Source organism: Diadema antillarum, unplaced genomic scaffold (assembly GCF_040938485.1).
Source record: "Diadema antillarum isolate AM-2024a unplaced genomic scaffold, OU_Dant_1.0 seq00001497_RagTag, whole genome shotgun sequence".
Classification (NCBI taxonomy): domain Eukaryota; kingdom Metazoa; phylum Echinodermata; class Echinoidea; order Diadematoida; family Diadematidae; genus Diadema; species Diadema antillarum.
The window spans coordinates 210,297-232,370 of record NW_027272234.1 but is presented as its reverse complement, the minus strand read 5'-3'; the positions used below and the strand labels follow the sequence as shown (position 1 = coordinate 232,370).

Genomic DNA, 22,074 nt, shown 5'->3' with positions numbered 1-22,074 from the left:
ATGTATGAATGTAGGAGTGAAACGGGTGTGCAGCAGATAAAATTACAACCAGATCTGCATTCACACCTTGTCACTTTTGATGTCTTTGCAGACATATAAGAATGCAGAATAGAATGGAGTATATATGTGGTACAATGCATTTCATCCTTACAAATGTACTTGATAAAATAATAACTTATCTCCTATGGAATAAAAAAATAATCTATCAGGCAAGGCTATAGCAAGTTGCGTCAGGAACAGCTATGTATCACAATACAACATATCCCCTGACTTTATTCAGTAAAATAGTTTGCTCTGGACAATTTCTCTATGACAGTTACTTCATTTCTTGAATCATATCTGGCTCATCTCTCTCTAAAAATGATAATAATAATAAAATAAAAATATATATGTTTATATGTTTGTATGTATGTACATGTATGTATGTTTCATGGCTGCATAAAGTGATTTAATGCATTTAGAGATGTTAACGGTCCTGGTCTTTTTGTCAGAAAGAATGAAAAACATTGCGGTAGCATGCTGACTCCGTCAGATGTCATGAGAGCACAAAAAAATTACTTCCAGGAAACTTTGTTTTCATGTCATTTCTTATTCAAATAATGGCACCCGTGACCTTACTCAATAATAGAATGCAGAATGAAATTGTTTGGAAATACCACTCATGATCGTGGAGCCAAATGCATACAAAAAGTTCTGTACTGTGTATTGTGAGCTGCAAGAACTGCAGTTTCCATGGTAGCAGTCACAACAGAACCAATCAGCTGTGAGCATCAAAGTAGTTGCTTTGGGAACTACAATTAATGCAACATACCATTGCAAGTGCCATTATGAATTAGGCTCGTGGTCTCATCTCTTGGGTACAGACACTTTACAGAGGCACATGTCAGAGCCAATACTTTGAGGATTCATTCTTTCTCATTTTATTGTATTGACACACATGCTAAAACAACCAGAAATAAATAAAGCAGGATGACATTTTTGCTGCTTAGTCTCAGAAGTGTTCTGCTCCATTATTCTGAATGCATGAGTTCAAAAAAGAAAAGTCAAGAACACGTGTGGAGAATGTCATAAAGTTTTAATACTATTGCACTCTTTTGGTTACTTTTTCAGCAAAATGTTTGGATTCATCATTCTGCATTGCTGTCAAAGGTTTGCAACTGTAAACCAGCAATACTGTCAGGGTACTTGAATATTTCTTCCAGCAAGTAATTAGAGGTTGTTATTATCTCACCATAAACAATCGTTTAATCTGAAATTTGCAAACAAACTAAGTCTTCTTGAAAGTCTTAATTTTATTTCTTAGAGATTTTTCTTTGCTGTCTGTTTGTTTTTCTTTTTCATATTTTCGTGCAATCTCCTCACACTTATTGAGCTTGCCCTTTGTACAAGAGTAAGTTCTTGCATTTCATCATGCATATTTGGATATATTTATGATGTATGCATATGTACTACACATTGCCCACATTGCCAGTGTTCAGAGACCATGCCGAGTCAAAACCTATTCTGAATACCATACCAATTTTCATTCCACAATCTCAGTCACTCAAACAGTCCTTTTGCGATTCTGAGAAACACATCTCTGCACAATACCTTCAAAGGACAAGTCCACCTTCATATACACGTGGATTGAGTGAATGCAGAAAAATTAGTGGAACACATCAGAGAAAATTTGGGGAAAATTGGACAATCCATTCAAAACTTATGAATTTTTAAAGTATCTGTGCAGTCACTGCTGGTGAACCTGTCATGAAACCTGACATGAAATTACCAGGTGCCTTTAAAATCTTTATTCAGTGTTGAGAAGAAAGATGTAACAAGTACACTTTATCAGTGTACCTGGGTATCCTAAATGAGGTCCTCAGTCTGCATCAAATCATGATGACATCATGCACGGGTATTCCTTGCTTCTCAAAAGTGTTTCACAGGAGGTTTCTCAACAACGAACGAGTCGCACTGCAATGCAACTAGTGACTGGGTGTAGTATGTAACACCTCCATTACAAAGTCATCTGTGAATTGTCCCCTCAGATCACTGGGTTGTCACCTGTAGTTGTAATGGAAGATACCTGGTATCCTCTGACAGATATCATGGTAGGAGAGACAGAGTGCGTTGAACTCTTCCATGGTCAGCCTGAATGGTCGGCACGAGGGATCAACACCCGAGGTTTCAAACATCTCCTTCGTTAGATCCTGGCGCTCAATGGGGAACAGGATCCTTAGGATGTGAGGAAGATAAAGTGTAGAAACTCATATTAAATTTCTGACACATCACCAATACATGTTAGTCCTATGACAATGTGTTGATCCTATCAAAATATTGAAGTTTTCTGTAAGATACAATTGTACACCTATCAACTGCGATATCGTATTTCAAAAGTATTGGGATGATTATAGACACTCTCGGGTAAAAAGAAATTTTCAATGCATGATTTGAACAGGAAAACTGCTCACCACACTACTGAAAAGCTTTGATTTAGGTAAACTTTGGATAACTCAGAAGCATTGTATTTGTTGACAGATGATAAATAGGATGAAGTGACTGTAGATAGTTGGGGTATCATAAGTTTGAAATACATGTATGTTCTAAAAATCACATTTCATGACAGTAATTTTGTCTGTAGACATGATGCAGAGTGCTATTTCTTTGATAAGAGGAGTACTTGCAATCATGCAACAACACTGTTGTATGAGTGCTAGCATAATATCTTTCTAAGTCATTAGTTTCTGTTACAGTGAAGAATTCCTGTTATAAAATGATGAAGCAGATCCGGATTGTATGATTGGTTGATAGAATACAAGTAAGCGAGCATTTATTTATGCCTAAGTAAACACATAATTTTGCTTGTTAGTCATATTTTGCTATTTAGTCATTAGCGCTTTCACATCATGATAATTCAATATATAACATTAGATCTAGATCTAATGACATATTATGGACTTTGACAAGAGGGAGAGTTATCAAATGACACGGATCTGCTTCATCATTCTATAAAACAAATAACACATCATTTTGTTGGGCATTAGTATAATCACCTACGCTTAATACAATGTACTTTGTTTGGGATAATGTCACTAATGCCCTTACTGATGTGTATTATTTGTATGTTCTTATCCACATGCTATATTTCACTGTACATTTTGTAAATACTGCATGAACACTTCATGGTTATTGTCATAATCCTGATGAACTGGAAAAAAACAGAAAAGCGGTAAATCGTTTTAAACTTGAGGGCGATACGCTGAATGTGACCAAATGACGTAACTCTCCAGGTGAAAGGAACCATTTTTTGTTGTCATATACAAAACTGTATGTGTGATTTATGTGTTTGTACTTTCCATTTGTATCGTGAAAATGGAGTGATAGGCAGCAAATCTAGTCAATTTAATCAGTTTAATCATGGTTTCAGTAGAAAATGAAAATGTGCATCTCTTATGTTTTTATTTGATCTCCAAATGTAAATCACCATGATGATTATATAGTGAATCATACACAATTTTTGGTAGAAATTTTGCTAATTTCACATAAGTACATTGTACAGTGGTTGAAACAAAGACAGCAATATAATTCCATGAAAAATGCAGAAACATGGGCTATTCTTACAGTGTCTGCATGAATCATGACCAACATATGAAGTAATATTTCATGATTTTCATTTTCATCTTTACCCCGTTGAGGACAGACCGATTTTGCTACAACACGCATTTCCCACAGACACCTGCCCGAGTATACTCAGGACTTGCCCTCAACAGGTTAATAGCTCACTCAGAAGATTTTCAGCAGAAGCATTTTCCTAAAAGTGCAATTTCTTTATTCATCTATTTATTCATTTATTCATTCTTTTGTCTTATTTTCACAGGGTGGCTCCATCAGTGATTGAGAGCACATTTTGTAATTAAGAATATAATTTGCTGTCAGTTATCTCTGACACAGCATTGTCAGATCAAAAACACAGAACAAAAATCAGTATTGAAATGAAGAAGAAGCATGTATTCAAAGCAAAAGCCATTGTGTATATCAGATACCCCACAATGGCACATGCTCACTGCACCAACTGACTTAACAATCAAATCGGAAGTCTCTGGACTCTAAGGATGGATTTTAATAGATGCATTCCCACAAACGTAACCATGGCAACTCACTCTACTCCTCGCTTGCAGTATTTCTGCCTGAAGTGGAAGACGCTCCTGACAAGTTTTTCCACCAGCTTGAAGGGGAGGTCAATGTGAGGCTGCACAAGTGGAGTAAAATGAACCACACCCACATCTACCTGCAATGTGAATAAAATATTGTGCAGAGAATCACATTGAAACCATATAAACCTGTGAATGCACACATCATCACATATAATGCATGCATCAAATTTTAGTATGTTTGTATGAATGTATGAATGTGTACAATATATGCACCACACATATATGTATATATATATATATACACACATATGTATATATATATATATATATAGAGAGAGAGAGAGAGAGAGAGAGAGAGAGAGGGGAAAGTTCTATTTATACACTAAGTAGAAATACACTTTAAGGCATGCGACAGACAAAAGTTTCTCCTCATCATGCTGTTCGTAAATCTCAGAACTGACATTACATTATTTCTTGCTAAAAGGTAGAAATCATTCAGTCATATCTGCATTATTTATAAAACTAAATCTACTGTATGGCATTCTCATTCAGACAGCAATTGACATATCAAATATAGCACCACTAGTGTCAGTCCAGAATAAAGTGCTTAATATCTTCACGATGATTGAATGAATACTCTTCCAATTGCTAAATGGTGCACTTGAAAGTTTACCTTTGGTTTTGGTACAAATGCTGTCCCAGGTATCGTAAAGCAATGCTTAACTTCACACAGGTGTTGGGCAATGATGGACAGTCTGCTCCTTTGTTCATCACCAGGGGGCGCTGTCAGCCTCTTGATAATTGACACAAAACAAGTCAGGAGTTATGTGCTTGCTGCATACTTGATCACAAACAAACTAGGTATTTCAGAAACTATCATGAAATAAGTTGATATTCATGAAATAATATCATTAAGCACTTACGCATATGATACAGATGATTGGACAACCATTCTGAAAACATTTGTCTTTCCCACTATCCATGGTTAATGAAATTATCATATGGTCCCATCAAAGTGTTTGGTTTGCCCGAAAGCTAATTTAGTGTTCTAGAACTCATTTACTCATGACAGCCTGAAGGGCTTGGAAACCCCAGTATTTAAAATACGACCTCTGCCAGTGCTCTTCACACGTAGAATAATTTGATTAGGTGACCAATCATTATTGCTGCATTATGAAACGGCTAGTCATTTAACCCTAAAAGGGCCAGGGGGTTGAATCAACCCCATCCCCCCCCCCCCCCGACATTTTTCGCCACTAATCCGCCGCGCGAGATTTTTTTTGACCATGCCGTTCGCTGACTTTTTACTTTAAAGTCTTGCACATCTTTTGAGACCATTTTCACGAAAAACGTGCATACCGTTACAACGCTGAACGCCCTTTTATACATGCCTCTCAGAGCAAAAATGGCTCAAAAATGTGATTTTATGTATACAGTCTATGCAAATGGAGTTTTCTCACCTTATTCATAAACATATGATTATTTTCACTTTCATAGGCTGAAATCAATTATTTTCAGCATGATTATGCTTGAAATAGGTTCTGTCATAAATTTTGTGGGGAAAAAATATAAAACAAAAGGTCGAAAAACAAGGAAATACATAATACATAAGAAATTCATAAAACAATAAATACATAAGAAATTAGTTTTAATACCAGATTTTTTTTTCAAGTAAATTGTTAGGAATGCTACAAGGAATAATGTCACCAAAAATTAGGATGCCAATAGCTTTATTTTCTGAATTCGAGCAAAATGTATTATTTCACGCATATGAATTAATGCAGTATAAAATATAAACAAATGAAAAATTCAATTTTGTTCTTTTATAGTTTGGTAGATTATGCGACAGGTAATGTATGTGCAAATTTTCAGGGCGATTGCGCGATCAACGGCCGAGATCTCGGGGGGGGGGGGGGGGGGGGGAATCAACCCTCCCCCGGCCACAGAACACCCCAAAAACCTCAGCCTGGTTAGGGTTAACATTTATGGAATCAGGTCTCTTTGTTTTACCATTCTAAATCTTTTAGATCTTTTGTTCTTCACTCCTTTGGACAGCTTGAGCCACACAATTCAGTCAGGAATCCTGAGCAAATTCTTCAGGAGCCCCCTTTTAACCCTTTGCCTGCCACATTGATTATTTGTCCATAGGTATTTGTGTGAACTTTGTGTGCATTTGAATCATTGGCACACATAGGGTTAAACTCCTTAAAGTGAAAACTAAGTTTCAGTAAGTGCTTGAGAACCCGTCTAGCACCATTTCATTTTTGCTTGCAATATATCGAAAGAGTCCACTAAGAAACTTACCTGGCTGACGCGGTTTGCCGGAATGATGAGTCGGTTTGGAGTATTTTGAGAAAAATAATAATAGTAGGAAAACCGACTTTTATTCCAGAAGGCTCCAGACTAACTCGGTCTCGGGGAAAAATTCGACCCTACTTCAGACAATTCACACGCAGTAATTAGTGATCGCCACATTCTACTGGCCACTGCATAATACCAAATGAGGCCTAACTGAATGGACAGGAAAGTGCGTGCTAACGTAATCCTGTACAAAACAAAACAAAAATGACAGCGTGCGGTCCTCAGTTGCCGAGACGCGCGGTCTTTGGAGTTTTTGTTGTTGTTTATCAAGCACCTTTGATTGTTTTAGAGGTGCTTGATAGGCGCACACTAATTTTGCTTGCACGCAAAAGAGGTTTTTGATGTGCGCGTTGTAACAACTCGGACCATTACTGCGAGTAGCCAGAACACGAAGCGCTAGTTTATACAGGCCGCTCCCATAGGACAACACTGTACAATCAGAGGGACAACCATTACAACTCATCCCGCCGTCAAAGCGAAGCCGAGTTATCCCTGAGTCCGAGTTTAGCCTGACCCCAATCGGGTAAGTACTGAGACTGAACCTTTTTGGTTAATATTTCACATTTTCGTCGTTACCCATCGAATATCTTGTAATAACATTGTTATCCTGCACATTTCCTAAGCATACGTTCACATTTGGGAGCGAAATTTGACAACTTTGTTTGGGCTAAAAGCCCATCCTACACCCAACACCAACCCAATGTGCCTTGAACAAGGAAATGCCTTTGCTTACAAGAAAGCACATGATAATAAATCTCCCTGAATTGCTGGTATGACAAAATCAGACTCTCACCTCAGCCACCTCCTTCTGGAAGGTGAGCAACATCCTCGTCCTGCCAAAGGAAAATGGGCCCGTTTGATTAGACGCTGCCTCCATCCATCGCAGGATCAGGGGAAGTGAAACGTTGAATGGCAAGTTGCCAATTACATGCAGGTTAGGAGGATCTGAAACAAAAATCATACAATGTGTCATTGAATATCAAGTTCTCGTAAGAAACAACTAAACAACAAACCTTCCTATGTATCTGCTGCTCTTACAAAGCTCTTATTTTCAAAAAGAGAGAACACTTGTGTTTAAGCCCAACACAAATGCAACATACATTGTACTTCTTTTGGAAATTGCATTTTCCTATCAGAAGCAAGCACCCCACCTTTCACTCAACAGACATAAACAAACTGCCACAGCACTTTCTGTGATTGCCTGGGACTGTGACCTTCGACAGATTTCTGTACAGAGATAGGGTAAATGCTGCACTGAGAGCATACCGGTAAGTACAATGGCGTGGTGTGAATCAGGGAGGTTCCACCTCCCTGTGTGAATATAGTAGTTCATAGCAAGATAGCAAAAATACATCAATGTCAAATTTTGCTCAAAACAAGCTCTCAATTTCTCAGTGAGAAATGCTATACAGCAGTCAGCTCACAGTACAAGTGGATAATTGCGACCACACAATGCATTGCTGATATTTCAAATTTAATTTAATTTATTAAATTGAATAGATCTACACAACCACTAAGGAAGTAATGAATGTTTGTGAGAGAACAACCACCTGACTAATAAATGTGGCTTAAAATTACCATCATCCCACTGTTTCTTCAGGTGATGCGGAAAAGCATCCTCAAAGTCAAATTTCAGGATGTCTCCGCAAGCCACCCTCACTTTGCCCTCACTGGCTTCACTCAGAATCTGAATGAAAAGAGACAAACAATCACAAGGTTTTATCATGGGACAAAGAGACAATCTGAGACAATCAAATATTGTATAAGCTGTTTCATGTACAGATATATTTGCGGTTGAGGCCACAAACGCTTTCGCGAGATGCTGTTTTCACGAATGGACACCGAGGTTACTGAAAATGCACTATCACCCTAGCGCAAGGCACATTTTCGCTCATTGCTGAATTTATTGTCAACTATGATTCACGAAATTCCAAAAAATTAAACCATTGTGAAAATAACAGCTTATACAGTAGAATAATTATTCATGAGCTATGATTAGAATTTTTATGGTGTTGACAGCAATACTAATGATGATTACATAATGTATCTAATTGGAATCATTGTGTAAATATGATATATGCTATATATGTGGCAGTTTTGTGCTTTTTAATCAGAGTATGATTTGCATTCATTATGCTCATACAGAGTTTTTCCAGCATGGACTTGTGGAAGAATAGCCCGAGGCTGAAGCAGTCTATGCTATCCTTAAAAGACAAGTCCACCTTCATAGACATGTGATTGAGAGAATGCAGCAATATTAGTAGAACACATCAGTGAAAGTTTGGGGAAAATTGGACAATCCGTCAAAAGTTATGAATTTTTAAAGTATCTGCGTAGTCACCGCTGAATGAGAAGACTACTACAGTGTATGATGTCATATGCGTACAACCATATAAAGAAAATAAAAAGGGAATTTCACAAATCTTTACTTTTTGAATAAAGTGCACATTTCTTCGACTCGTTACTGACATATGTTAAGGGTAATATTATTCCCCCTGCCTTCTGAAAGAAAGAAGTCAAGTGATCCTTTGTTACTCGAGAAAAGTGAAAATATGTTGAATTTTCTTTATTCTTTCTTTATATCGTTGTACTCATGTGACATCACAAGCTATAGTAGTCTTCTCATCCAGCCATGAGTGAGCAGAAACTTCAAAAATTCATAACTTTTAAACGGATTGTCCGATTTTCCTCAAACTCTCAATGATGTGCTCTACTAATATTGCTGCATTCACTCAACCCGCATGTCTATGAAGGTGAACTTGTCCTTTAAACAAAACATTCATTTACTGAAGTGACAATGATGATCTTGAAGAGGAAGAGAAAGGAGGAAGAGGAGGTGGAGTTGGAGGAGAAAATTGACAGGATGCGGAATTTAGTGATAAGAGCAGGTGGTGTGGGAAGTATAGAGACCTAGTTTGACAAAATTTGGATTGTAAAAACATTCACATTAAAAGGCTTTGTTTCACAGAGCTATTTGCAGTCATGGTAACATACAATAGGAACAGATGCCACATAAACTATTCGAATGCAGGGCTGCCAACTCTCACGCATTAAGCGTGAGACTCACGCATTTTGGTCCTTTCTCACTCTAAAACTTTATTTCATTTGCATGCATTTCTATTGATCTCACTCATTCTGACTCCTAAATTATAGCATTGGCCTATGGAGTCCCACTCTCAACTAGTTTCCAGTGTTGGCAGCCTTGCAAATGCTTACAATTTATCAGTTGGTGTCTGTTCAATTTTGCTGTCACCAAGATTTAAATTTTGTATATATTGAATGTTTTGTATAGGAATTCATAAAATAAGGTCCAAATGCAATCAATCCCCCCATCAACCTTTCAATTACTCATACGACCACAACAAACTAGAAATTTGTTGATACTTTTGAAACAACCCCTTTAAGGACTAGATCAAAGAATTATTTGTCAATAGAATTGTACCTCCAGACTTGGTATGAACCTAGCATCTTTCTCAACCACCAATAGATCCGCCACACCCTGGTTGACAATGGATCTTGTGATACCCCCTGGTCCAGGCCCGACCTCACAGACATGACAGCCTTGCAGCTTACCAGCTTGTCTCACCAGCTTATCTGAGGAGAAAAAACAAACAAACAAACATGCTTATGAAGTAAGACTACATTGTCTACACACAAAGAGCCATTAGTAGCCAACCATAATTGAAGGACAAGTCCACCTTCATATACATATTAGGATTGCGAGAATGCAGCAATATTAGTAGAACACATCAGTGAATGACGAAGAGGAAAATTGGACATTCCGTTCAAAAGTTACGGATATTTTAAGTATCTGCGCAGTCACTGCTGGAAGAGAAGACTACTACAGTGTATGATGTCACATGCGTACAACTATATAAAGAAAATAAAAAGAGAATTTCACAAAACTTTACTTTTTGAATAAAGTGCAGTTCTTCAAATTGCTACCGATGTATGTTAAGGGCCTGCCTTCTGAAAGAGAGAAGTCAAGTGTTCTTTGTTATGCGAGAAAAATGGAAATACGTTGAATTTTCTTTCTTCTTTCTTTTATATCGTTGTACTCATGTGACATCACAAGCTATAGTACTCTTTTCACCCAGCCGTGACTGAGCAGAAACTTCAAAAATTCATAACTTTTTAACGGATTGTCCGATTTTGCTCAAACTCTCACTGATGTGTTCTACTAATATTGCTGCATTCACTCAACCCACATGTCTATGAGGTGAACTTGTCCTTTAACCACCTTGCATCCAATAGAATATCCAATAGAATCCAATGGAATGAGTGTTAGAGAAATTCGCGTATGTAATGTCATGCAATACATCAACGCTGAACACTGGCCTTGGTCCGACGGTTCCAGACCAGTAAAAAACACTTTCAGAACTGCAACTTTTCAGGGATTGCTGAATTTACTGGTCTGACATGACAGGTGAAATAACAAAAATTACATGGTTGGGGCCAGTTGAAAAAATAAATAAATATAAAAATACAGGACCAGTTAATTTAAGGTTTGGACCAGAAAGGAAAAAGGGTTAGTGTGCGACCCTGAATACATGCTAATGCCCCATCCCACCAATATTTCAAAAATGTCACCACAAAACATGAATATTGCAGCAGGGTGCTACAAATCAAGATGTCTGCTAATGCTATGCTTGTCAGGAACACCTCAAAAACAATGTTGAACGAGTTAAATGAATGGGTGGAGCTACTTGTCTGTGGTAAATATTTTGGAAACTTGCTTAACCTGTTGAGGACTATAGTCCCAAGTATACTTGGGCAAGCATCTATGGGAAATGTGTGTTGTAGCAAAATCAAACCGTCCTCAACTCTTACTGGTTACAGCGCCACGCGCCGGGGTTATCACAGACCTATCTCAGTGAACGTTGCATGGGCCAAAAACCAAAATGCAACACAAACATGTAATCACATTTAACCTCGATCAGATTTAGAAGAAGACGAAGATTTATCACAAGATTTTAATGCATAAAGTGTTTGAAATGTGTGTGCTTTACCTTTTACAAACAATAAAATACGAAATTTGAGTCCCATTTGCCATTTTCTCTTTGTCGTTCGCTCAGTATGAATGTGTACAGTGAATTGTGGGGACTATGAGTATGAGTTATGTCAATGATGATTCAAATAAGACTTAAAGTCCTAAGAATCAGATGTGAAAGACATCGATTATTCCATTTCGAAATTCGTGTTTGGAATTTAAAAATGCCATTTTGCATCGCTAGAAATGTAAACTTTTTGTGGAGGGATCCGGATGGGTTAATGTTTAACAATTCATGAATTGTTATTAATGACAATGTTAATGTTAAGTTGACTAGACTAGCTAACGTTAGAGAGAGTCTATTTTCCAAAGTGAGAGAGAAAATAATTCCAATTATTTTGCGAAATTCGTTATTTTCAGGACTTTATCAATAACTAGTGCTGCTTCTGCTCATATTTTCATCCTCTAAGGACGGAACTCAGAACATCGAAAAATAAATGTCCGGTATTCAACATCTAGACGTCGACTCTCCTACCAAACGCAGACCTACAACTACGCGTACACTGCACTGCACCGAACGAGTCGCTCAAGAACACTGCCCCAGCACCACCGGCGTAGCGATTGCGAGAACCGACCAGTCCTTGTTCGCGGACTTTGTAATTGTGGGCCTTCATAAACACGACATTTACTTACCCGTAAGCTTGAGATCGAGAATAAAAATCTGAGCCAGCTGCTTTTCTGCTCGAAGACCATATAGCCTAATTATCTCTCGAATTGTAGGTAACGGTGGTAATCTTGCAACAGCCATAATACGGCCTCCCCAAAATGTTCAGCATCAGTCCGTTCTGGTTCTGAGAGAGATCGCAGCAGCCACCATTCATCAGTCCGCATACCGCACTAACCACACACCATAGGAAGTTGCACGTGTGTAAAAAGTGCATTGACCTTATTACTCACAATTAGTTATCTTTAATTGTCGTTAAAATTCACAAATACTTCCTTATTATAAATTATAAAATTTTAAATCATAATTTTTCATTTTAATAGATTTTTAGTATATTTTCACGGAATCAATATGAAAAATTTCTAATGATATGCGCCTTCTATGCTACTAGTAAATGCTCGAGCCTAGAAATTCCGTATTCTTGCTGTCGCCAAGAACGCTGATCTGTGAGTGACGACTATCTGCCGAATTTAGTAAGTGGAATTTTTGCTGAAATTGTTTACTATTTTTTTTTCTCTTCATGCACCCAGCTGCTTCATCATATGTTTAAATATTATTTACATGAAGTCTGTCTGACGGAAGAATAGTGACCAGTGCAATGGTGTGGCTTGTGCTCTGGGTAGCGGTAGTTCTAATCACTTCTATATCATTGATATGCTACAATAATAGCTGTAGTGCAGTGTCAACGTCCAGTCAGTGGCTGCGCGCTGCGCTAGCACTTCGCTCCGCGGCTCTGCCCTCTGCAGGGCAGTTGTAATTACTAAATACTAATAAATCTAACTGTTGAGTGTTAATGTTAGTAGTTAAACGTTAGTAGTAGAGTGCTAATAATGTATTTCTTTGACTTAAATAGCTCTAAAGAAACGTTAGATGACATCGTACAATTTCATTTCATTTCATTTATTTCCACATCCTGATAAAAAGCATTAATACAATTACAAAGGATACTAGGAACGATACATACACAGTATAACATTGGAACAAAAGAGGAAATGTTGAACCTATTACAATTACACAACAGACAAACACAACATAAAGCAATCATTTCAGTTTGTGGGGGGATCAACATAGACCATTATTACAATACATGCATGCAGTCACTACCTTCAATTACACTGACATGGCATCAGCTAATGTCTAAATATAAAAAATGGCACTTTTTATAAATGCTAGTAATCAAGCTAGCTTACTGAAAGTGGGAGGGCATTTACAAGATCAAGACTATTTCCAGACCAGAGAGGCCCGACAAGATGGATGACTGGTGAATAGCTAGCCCGGCAGATCATTCACATGGAGTGAAAGATCCATAGTCACCTGTGCTCTACAAATTACAATGTAGATCTAATTCACCTAAAACGTAGCACCTACTTGCTGCAGGCCGGCCCTTAAAGATTGTTTTTGCCCTTTTCCTCAGCCAAGTCTTGCAGTAGCGGTCAGAAAGCATGTGTGCAACCCCTGGTTCCTTGTATCTTTTTCTTTCTTTTCTATCTTTCACTTACTCTCTTACTTTCACTTTTCTTCCTGTTAATCATTTCTTTAAATGGGTTTCCTCTTGTCTTACTTTCTCAATTTCCTGTTCAATCTTACTTTCTGCCTATTAAATTGTTCTTTGTTTGGTTATCTTTCCTTCCATCTACATTTCCTTTCTTGCATCTCCAATATCTTTTTCATGTGTTTCGTTCTGATGTATCCTTTTCTGTATTTCCTTTTCGACCTGTATAATTCTTTCTTTCCTTCCTATTCATCTTTGCTTTCATCCAGTTTTGATTCATCTTTCACTCTATTATTCTACCTAGTGCTTTTTTCAATCCTTGATTCTTCTTTGCTTTCTTTGCTTTCCACTTTTCTTTCAAAACATATCACTCCTCATCTGTCCCTTGCTTTCCTAAATGAAAGTTTATCTTCTTTCTTTCCTTCCATTATCTTTTGTTTTTAGTTTAAGGGCAAGTCCAAGATAAGGTTCCCTCAGAAGACAAAATTTCATCTTTGCTCAATATTGACATATTTGGTATCATTTTGAAGCTTATGAGTTGAAGTTTTGATTTCCATGGAGGAAAAAAATGATATTATGTAAATTTATGCAAATTTCAAACTCTTCATTTGCATAATTGTAAAACACAGCGTTACGTATGGGACATTTATAAAAATTCATATTTATTCAAAGGAAAGCAAACGATATTTGATTAATATGTGGACATAAGAAATTCATCAAATAGATTAACTTGTATGGAAATTTAGGGATTAAGCATATGATTATGCAAATTAGCTCGTGTCCTATCATGAGATGTCCCATACATAACAAAATGAGGTCATTTTTTTAAGGTTTTTTTCTAAAATTGCTAAGGCTATTTGAATGCCCTTTTGGAAAGTTCTAATTTATTGTTTAGAGAAATTAAATACCATAGAAAAAAGAAAAAAACAGTAAAAAGAAATGTTTTTTATTAGGCATTGAAATAATGTTACGTATGGGACAAATGTGTTACGTATGGGACATCCTCATATATATTGCATGTGAATGCATGTAGCTAGCTGGGAAGGTCTCTCAGTACACAAATGGTCAATCATCCTGAAGAAAGCATCCCAACTTTGTAGCTTCTTTTTGAGTAATAGACACTTGCAACAATACATGTACTTGACTGAACAATTTTCAGAAAGGGGGAGGGGAAGATGGCAAAATACACAATGAAAATCAGCATTAAAGGGATGGTATAGTTTTTGTAGAAATGGGGATTCAGTTTTCAACATTTTATGAGATGACTGGAAACCAATAATATGAATTACTAAAGAGCATACAATCCTAAGACTGGAGGAATTCAAAGTTAATTTGATGGAGATCTAATTTGAAACCGTTTGTGATATCAAAAAAAAAGTAAAATGATTTGTTTTATTGCAAGTGATACACAAATTGTCCTTATTCAGTTGTCAATAGTAGCCACAACAAAATTCATGGGTATACATACTGAGGTGTGACTCAAATCAATGACCTGATTGCTAGACAGACATCATACATCACTCGATTATTGGAATTCCACACAGCAGGTATTGCTTATCTATTAAAATTAATATTTATTGTGTCAAGTTGTTGTTGTTTTTTAAACTAAATGGCAAACTGCCCTTCATTAATGGAAGTAAACACTTTAAACTATTCAATTTTTAGTAGTAACTATCCTGATGAAAATAGGGCATACATACTCAGGTTGGTCATGAAAATATAGAATATGATTAGATATGATTATGATCATTATGGTAAATATTTGGGGGGATATTGTTCCCTTGACAATCTGGATCAGTATTTGAGTAATTTCAACTGATTCCACCTCAATAATTCTGCAAAAATTTGTTTATGGGGTATTTTGCAAAATCATTTTGCAAAATACCCATAAACATGGTTCTCCACACACTAAACGAATGGGGGACAAAGGGCATGCATACTCAGGTTGGTCATAAAAATATAAAAATATGATTGAATATGACTATGATGGTGAATATTTGGGGGAATATTGTTTCCTTGACAATCTGGATCAGTATTTGAGTAGTTTTAAACTGATTTTACTTCAATAATTATGCAAAATACCCATAAACATGGTTGTCCACACACTAAATGAATGGGGGACAAAGTGTCCCATACGTAACTGTCCCATACGTAACACGTCATGTCTGTCTTTAATGAGAACCTGTAATTAGAGCTTTTTGCCTAATGACATGAAACTTACCTGTGATAATCTTGAGTGTTGTGACTTTCATCACAGTGAGTTACAAGTTGTAGAATGAAATACTTTCAGAGAGTTTTGAGGTCGAAAAATATGTTCTAAAAAACAAAATTTTTCTGGTCCCATACGTAACGGCACATATTTTCTCTTCTAGAATATAATTGTGATGGTCAATTTTCTCAATTCTTTACATGATTATACTTCTCCTAGATATCAATCACCATGATAAAGTTCAATATGATCAAAGGCCATTAACACTATTTTTCAGGCCATAAAAGTCTCTGAATGTCCCATACGTAACGCGCGTGTTATCTTGGACTTGCCCTTAAGTGTACTTTCTATTTTGTAAACCTTTTATTTTCTGAAGTTCTGAAGTTTTTGAGGTTCCACAGTGAAACTTAGAGACGAACTCTCATCACTTTACATTGTAACATTGATAATTGACTGAATATGAATTGACTAGGGGAATCAAATTACACTTTTAATATTATAGACATTTAAAAAAGAATCATGTTGTCATTTTGCTGATAATTTTCATGTTGCAAAGTCTTTGTGATATTAATTTGCAGATGGAGAGGCGGTGTGTGTACCACTTAAAGCTTTTGAAGACGTCAGTACAACATCTGCAGTGTCAGGAGACTGAGGACATTGCTGGAGGATCTTGTCTACGCAGACACAGGAGAGGCATACTGTATGTGTGTCACCCTGCATAACTTACTGGATTGATACTCGCTCTCCCAAAGACACTTGCCCTACCTGTAAGCTTGTATCGGCTGGCTTGCTGTCATGGGCTTTGCTGCCTTTCTGGCCAAACTCTTTGGCAGCAGCAAGAAGCAGGCTCAGGTGCTGTGTATAGGACTTGACAACAGCGGAAAGAGCACCATTATTAATCACCTGAAGCCAAATGAGGTGAATGACACTTGACACTACACAACATTTTTAAACCTACTTGCCAATAACATGAAGTTTACAATTGTAATACAGCTTGTAGTTGTACTGTGTACATGAATCAGGTATAACTGAAAGGTCAATAAGATATTTGCCCTGCTTCAGAGGGGTGTTGGAAAGAGAGCCCTTTGTCCTGCCTAGTGGTAAGATTTCAAACGTGTCATGCAGCCTAGTAGATATTATGATAGGAATTTGCGTAATGTACAATACCCCTGAAAAACTAGGACAGGTTTACAGCTAATGTGCACATACAGGCTATACAAAAGTAGCTGTGTTGTTTTCACAGAACAAATCCATGGCATTGGTTCAATATTCATGTTTCAAGACAAAGAACAAATTTGTGTCTAGTGTACGTTGTATCTTTCAATATGATTTACATGTAGGACGAAATTTTCTTCTGATACAAATCCTTTCCTGTTGTAGCAAGATTAAAATGTCCTTTGCATTCAAAATACAAAACAGAAAGAAAGTGGACACATTCTGACATACATTGTGTACACCAAAAATGAAATTCACACTTCAACAATGTGTTACAAGAGTTCTGTAGTAGAGACAGCATACCAATGGTACCCTAATTAATTAATTTCTGCAAAGCACGGATGGAGTACATTGTATGTACACAATATCTAAATTATACATTTTAATACACAGAGCTGCGTAGGTTTTGCCCTTGTCATGGAATTTGAAAGGAGTGCTGGAACAGTAATTTCTTGTTCAGCTGTGAATCCTGACAATAGGGACCTGTCCCCCCCCCCCCCCCCCCCCCCCCTTTTTGTCCCTGTCTATATGTTGTATTTAGATTCTGGGAATTTTTCTGGAAAGACTGCATGTTGTTCCACGCTGTACAAATGACTGTAATTGTTCTTAGTAATGCTTGTGCATGTGTGACAAATCCAGGCTCAACATTTGTTCTCCAAAAACAGGACCAAACAGAAGATGTTGTTGCCACAGTCGGATTTTCAGTGGAAAAATTCACAACGCCTGGAGTGAGCTTCACAGTCTTCGACATGTCCGGTCAGGGCAAATACAGAGACCTGTGGGAACATTACTACAAGTAAGTTCCATTTAATGACATGTCATCTACAGGTTTACATCTGTACATAGTCCATTAATCTAATCATGAAAATCAACCTATAGTCAAGGAGATTTACTTGTAACCCTGGAGGATGATTTGAAAATAAAGGGAAGTTGCTTGTTCAATGTCGGTCACAAGAGAATTCAACAAGTCATGGAGTGTGTTGGGTTTTTTTTTTTTTATTTGCCTATTACCATAAGTTTATGACCTTTCAAATGTCAGAAAGTCATGTGAAAGACTCAGCCCTAAAGGTTCCTTGCAGTAACTCTGGATTGTGTTCATGTCATATCACTTGTGTATACACAGTATTTTCCCCATTTGTCTTGTGAATGAAGACAACAATGAAAAAGCAATGGTCTGCCTTTTTGATATGTAGGCCCTATGGTAATGTATTGTGAAAGTGGTATCCTATAACCTACTGTACATAGATGTCCCTGTGCCAAGTGGCCTTACAATTACCTGACCAAAATGGTTTGATTTTAAAGTTTCGTGTTTGACTCCATGATAGATTACTTGTTAACTCGTAGACATTCAAATTGTTGTGACTTTGATGAATTCAGTAGAATGTCAATCCAGATTTTGTTAATTCATTCATATTTCATATTTACATTTTTGAAGATCTCCAAGAGGTGCATATTTCTTTAGAGAGTTGTTACTTTGTCCACTACATCTACACAGAAAATATGAACCTGCTTACAGATTTGCATTAACTCTTTGTGAAACATTTTAAGATGCATACATACTGTAATTCTTTAGTTCAGAACAGAAGTGTTCTTATTCCTGAAATTCATAAAGGTAAAACCCTTCAAACATCACTTGTACTCTGAGCTGTGAAGTGCTTGACAGTACAGTCAAATGCTCAAACATTGCAGAATGATTAAAACAATAATAACAATATCAATGTATTGTTTGTTGTTTTTTTATAAATCCATTTTGGCTGTTTTCAGCAAGAGGATGGCTTTCACTATAACTTTCAATGTGAGTAATGTCTTGTCCAACTATATCAATCTATCGTGTTGTATGTGTGCGTATTTTTTTCTGGCAGGGAAGCCCAGGCCGTCATTTTTGTCATTGACAGCAGTGACAAGCTACGGATAGTGGTTGCAAAGTCTGAAATTGACATGCTGCTAGAACATGCAGGTGAGAAAAGATGATCACTAGGTGCTTTGGTGCTTCACTAATTTCTCAGATGTCAGCACCTGTATAGTAATGTTTATCATTGTTTGTGCAAATACACTACGACTTAAATGGTAATTCCTTTTTTTTTTAAAGATAATAGTACATGAACAGAAATACAAAATGATGTAATTTAATCAGATATTGAGCAGGTGGTTGCTGATATTTTTTTTTTCAATGTGTGTGTGTCTACCAGCAAATTTTGTTCACACTTTGCCTGTGTGGAGTAGATTGTGACCTAACAAGAGTGTGCACCATCATACAATACAGTCACTATCCAAGGAAATAATATTGCAGTGTAATCAATGTCCTTTATTCCAGCTGTCCAGTCACGGAGGATACCCATCCTCTTCTTTGCCAACAAGATGGATCTACGAGACGCCCTGACCTCTGTCAAATGCATCCGACTGCTAGAGCTAGACAAAATCAAAGACAAGCCGTGGCACATCTGTGCTAGCAATGCACTGACAGGGGAGGGCTTACATGAAGGCATCCAGTGGTTATCAGGTAAGATTTCCTTCCAGGGTCCTTATTACATCTTTCTGTTATAGTTTTATTACCCATGCAAATGTTATAAAGATTATTATCATTTGTTTTTCTTTTAATGGGAGAAAGAGAGAGATGGAAATGAGCAATGTTCTCATGTGGATTATTTCTTCTCTTGTGCTATTCAGTTGCACTGTTTCATTCACAGTCATGCAGAAGATCTAGATTAGTCTCTTTATTGTTTTGCAACAATGGGAACATGGCAATATGTTGAGAACATTAAAGGAGATCCAACATTTTCACGTTTTCTGACAGTCTTGATTTTAAAGTTAGCAGAGAAAACTATGCTTGTTGTGCAGTGCAATGAACCGTCTCATATTTAAGTGAAAAACATTTGCTTGATTGGTCGTTACTATACAGCTCTAGTCATCTTGGCACAACTTGTTGCTGGCATTTGTGCCAGACCTTAAAGTAATAAAAAGCAACAGCGTAGATGGAACCTTCAGTAAATGTAGATTTTCTAGAGTAAGCAATGCTCAACCTTGAGAAAGATGCCAGATGAAGGCATACATGTAGAATTTGGCAAAGCACATTATCCATTGCTCTTGTCATCTTCAAGTTCATGTACACACATATCTCATATTTTATTGGTACTGTTGTAGGTTGTTTGTGTCTGAAGGTACAAAATATTTGGAAGCACATGCTATGAACTATAGATGATTCTTGATTGACGAGTATCTTTGTATGAAAGTACTTTAACCAATTCACCAGGCTACCAAATTTCCCTGACAATGCAGGATGCTTCCTGAGAATGTTACTGTCTCTTCATATTCGGATAAGCAAATGTAAAACTTTCCCTGATTTTAAAATTACTTTATGCCCATTGAAATGCTGAAACACACAAAGGCAAACTATCTCCCTGATTTGCTGTGTAAATGTTGGCAGCCATGACTTTGGCTTCACAAAGCATATTGAGAGAGAATGGCTTAGCTCATGTAATTCAGAATGATTTTTTTTTTTTTCGGTCCCAGCTTTTTGGACGTCTTCAAAAACGCATCCATTCTCATATCTTGAGAAAAGCATTCATTCATTAGGATGTCTAAGAGTGTAATATGTCCATATTGGTTGTTCATTTGTCTTTTGTTGTGGAAACACATTCTGGTTTGGTAGGAGACGTTAAAGATTTCACAATCTCCCCTCTCCATACAGAACAACTGAAATCTGGTGTATAAAGTTGGCACCCTGTAGTCTTCTCATCGCCAAAGTATGTCAAACATCTAGTCATCTGTGATCCTGAAGTTGGACAAGTCTGTGGATGTGCAGCATTGTTCACTGAGAGAGACTGTGAAATCCAGTGGTGCAGTGTGTAGGGAATAAATTGCCTTGGTATGAAGTTATAAATTAGAGAGCTCCAGCATTGGCAAGTTGGTGTTTGTTTCTGTTGTAGAATGGGGGAAGTCCCAAGTGCTATGACAAAATCATGGTGATATGAAATCAGATAGTGTATGGGGTATCAGCATATCATTTAGTCCATTTTGATGCCTGCTTTCATACTGTGGGGTAGTTGATATGGAGCAATGATGTGCAGATAGGCTTACTTGCATCTGTGTAGTAAGAAAGCTCTGCCATTGTTTTGTTTTCCCTTCTTAACATGTGTTTTATTAATTGCATGTGTTAGTTGTTAGGTCCGATTCTATTAGATTTCCTGTAGTTTGCCAGTACTGGTGTTATTTCCTGTTCTTCCCTTTAAAAGAGGAAGGAATGGTAAGGGGTTGGTTTGAACAAATATCGATGCCAAAAGTGCTGCAGGTTAGGTTGTTGAATACAGTTTCATGGGATGTGTGTTAGTGTCAAGTCAGTACTCATCAAATTTCATCAAGCTATTAAGAGATGATTTATGATTTATGTGCTTGCTTCTATATAGAGATGCAGTCAACTAGTATTACATGACTACCGGTATTTTATGGGATGGGAGAATTAGCTTCAACTTATAACCTTTTACATACTACTGTATTTTGGTGCAAGACTGTAGGCAGAAAATTCATAACTGTGCACACTGCTAGGAATTTCCCTCAGAAGAAATGACACAAATTGGAACAGCAGACAAAACACAGATTTGCCCTGTAAACTTTGCAAATTGAACTTTTGGTGCAACAGTCGCTAAAGTTTTTGCACAGCAGGGTTAAAATTTTTACCTCTAGTGCGGCAACTTGTATTCTAACAGGTGGGACACCATTTAGAAGTACTATTTAGACAGCACCTTACATTGTACAGTAGTGTAGTATTAACAGAAGAACAAAATGAGTCTATGACGCATAGAATATGACTGCCTCCATCACACTATTTAACAGCATGATGATTTGAATGCACCGTGTAAGTTTGAATGAATGATTGATAACTTGAATTTGAATGCCTTCAGCAGTACAGATGCGTAGGCCTATTCATGCTACCAGTCAAGGAGATAGCATTAC

At 37.1% G+C, this 22,074-nt stretch overlaps 2 protein-coding genes across 2 annotated transcripts; one reads left to right on the top strand and one right to left on the bottom strand.

Annotated features, from left to right (window-relative positions):
• Window positions 1-2,000: 2,000 nt before the first annotated feature.
• Window positions 2,001-12,312, bottom strand: LOC139710075 (dimethyladenosine transferase 1, mitochondrial-like). The gene is made up of 7 exons (XM_071622020.1): window positions 12,178-12,312; window positions 9,937-10,088; window positions 8,073-8,181; window positions 7,288-7,439; window positions 4,807-4,926; window positions 4,140-4,267; window positions 2,001-2,214 (listed from the first exon to the last, which is right to left on the bottom strand). Exons 1-7 carry the CDS (start codon window positions 12,290-12,292, stop codon window positions 2,040-2,042), a joined length of 951 nt encoding a protein of 316 aa, XP_071478121.1. The 5' UTR covers window positions 12,293-12,312; the 3' UTR covers window positions 2,001-2,039.
• A 4,226-nt stretch (window positions 12,313-16,538) lies between these two features.
• On the top strand, window positions 16,539-21,107 carry LOC139710070 (ADP-ribosylation factor-like protein 6). Its single transcript, XM_071622014.1, has 5 exons — window positions 16,539-16,827; window positions 17,790-17,920; window positions 18,987-19,081; window positions 19,439-19,624; window positions 20,813-21,107. Exons 1-5 carry the CDS (start codon window positions 16,705-16,707, stop codon window positions 20,833-20,835), a joined length of 558 nt encoding a protein of 185 aa, XP_071478115.1. The 5' UTR covers window positions 16,539-16,704; the 3' UTR covers window positions 20,836-21,107.
• Window positions 21,108-22,074: the final 967 nt, after the last annotated feature.

What these genes read in the sequence shown, in the direction of transcription:
- LOC139710070 (XM_071622014.1), top strand. Translation starts at nt 16,705, where the DNA reads ATGGGCTTTGCTGCCTTTCTGGCCAAACTCTTTGGCAGCAGCAAGAAG. An exon ending in CATGCTGCTAGAACATGCAG is followed by an intron (nt 19,082 to 19,438) that starts GTGAGAAAAGAT and finishes CCTTTATTCCAG; the next exon opens with CTGTCCAGTCACGGAGGATA. An exon ending in AGGCATCCAGTGGTTATCAG is followed by an intron (nt 19,625 to 20,812) that starts GTAAGATTTCCT and finishes CTCTCCATACAG; the next exon opens with AACAACTGAAATCTGGTGTA.
- LOC139710075 (XM_071622020.1), bottom strand. Translation starts at nt 12,292, where the DNA reads ATGGCTGTTGCAAGATTACCACCGTTACCTACAATTCGAGAGATAATT. An exon ending in GGTTCATACCAAGTCTGGAG is followed by an intron (nt 8,182 to 9,936) that starts GTACAATTCTAT and finishes CTTTTCATTCAG; the next exon opens with ATTCTGAGTGAAGCCAGTGA. An exon ending in TCCAGAAGGAGGTGGCTGAG is followed by an intron (nt 4,927 to 7,287) that starts GTGAGAGTCTGA and finishes TCAATTATCAAG; the next exon opens with AGGCTGACAGCGCCCCCTGG.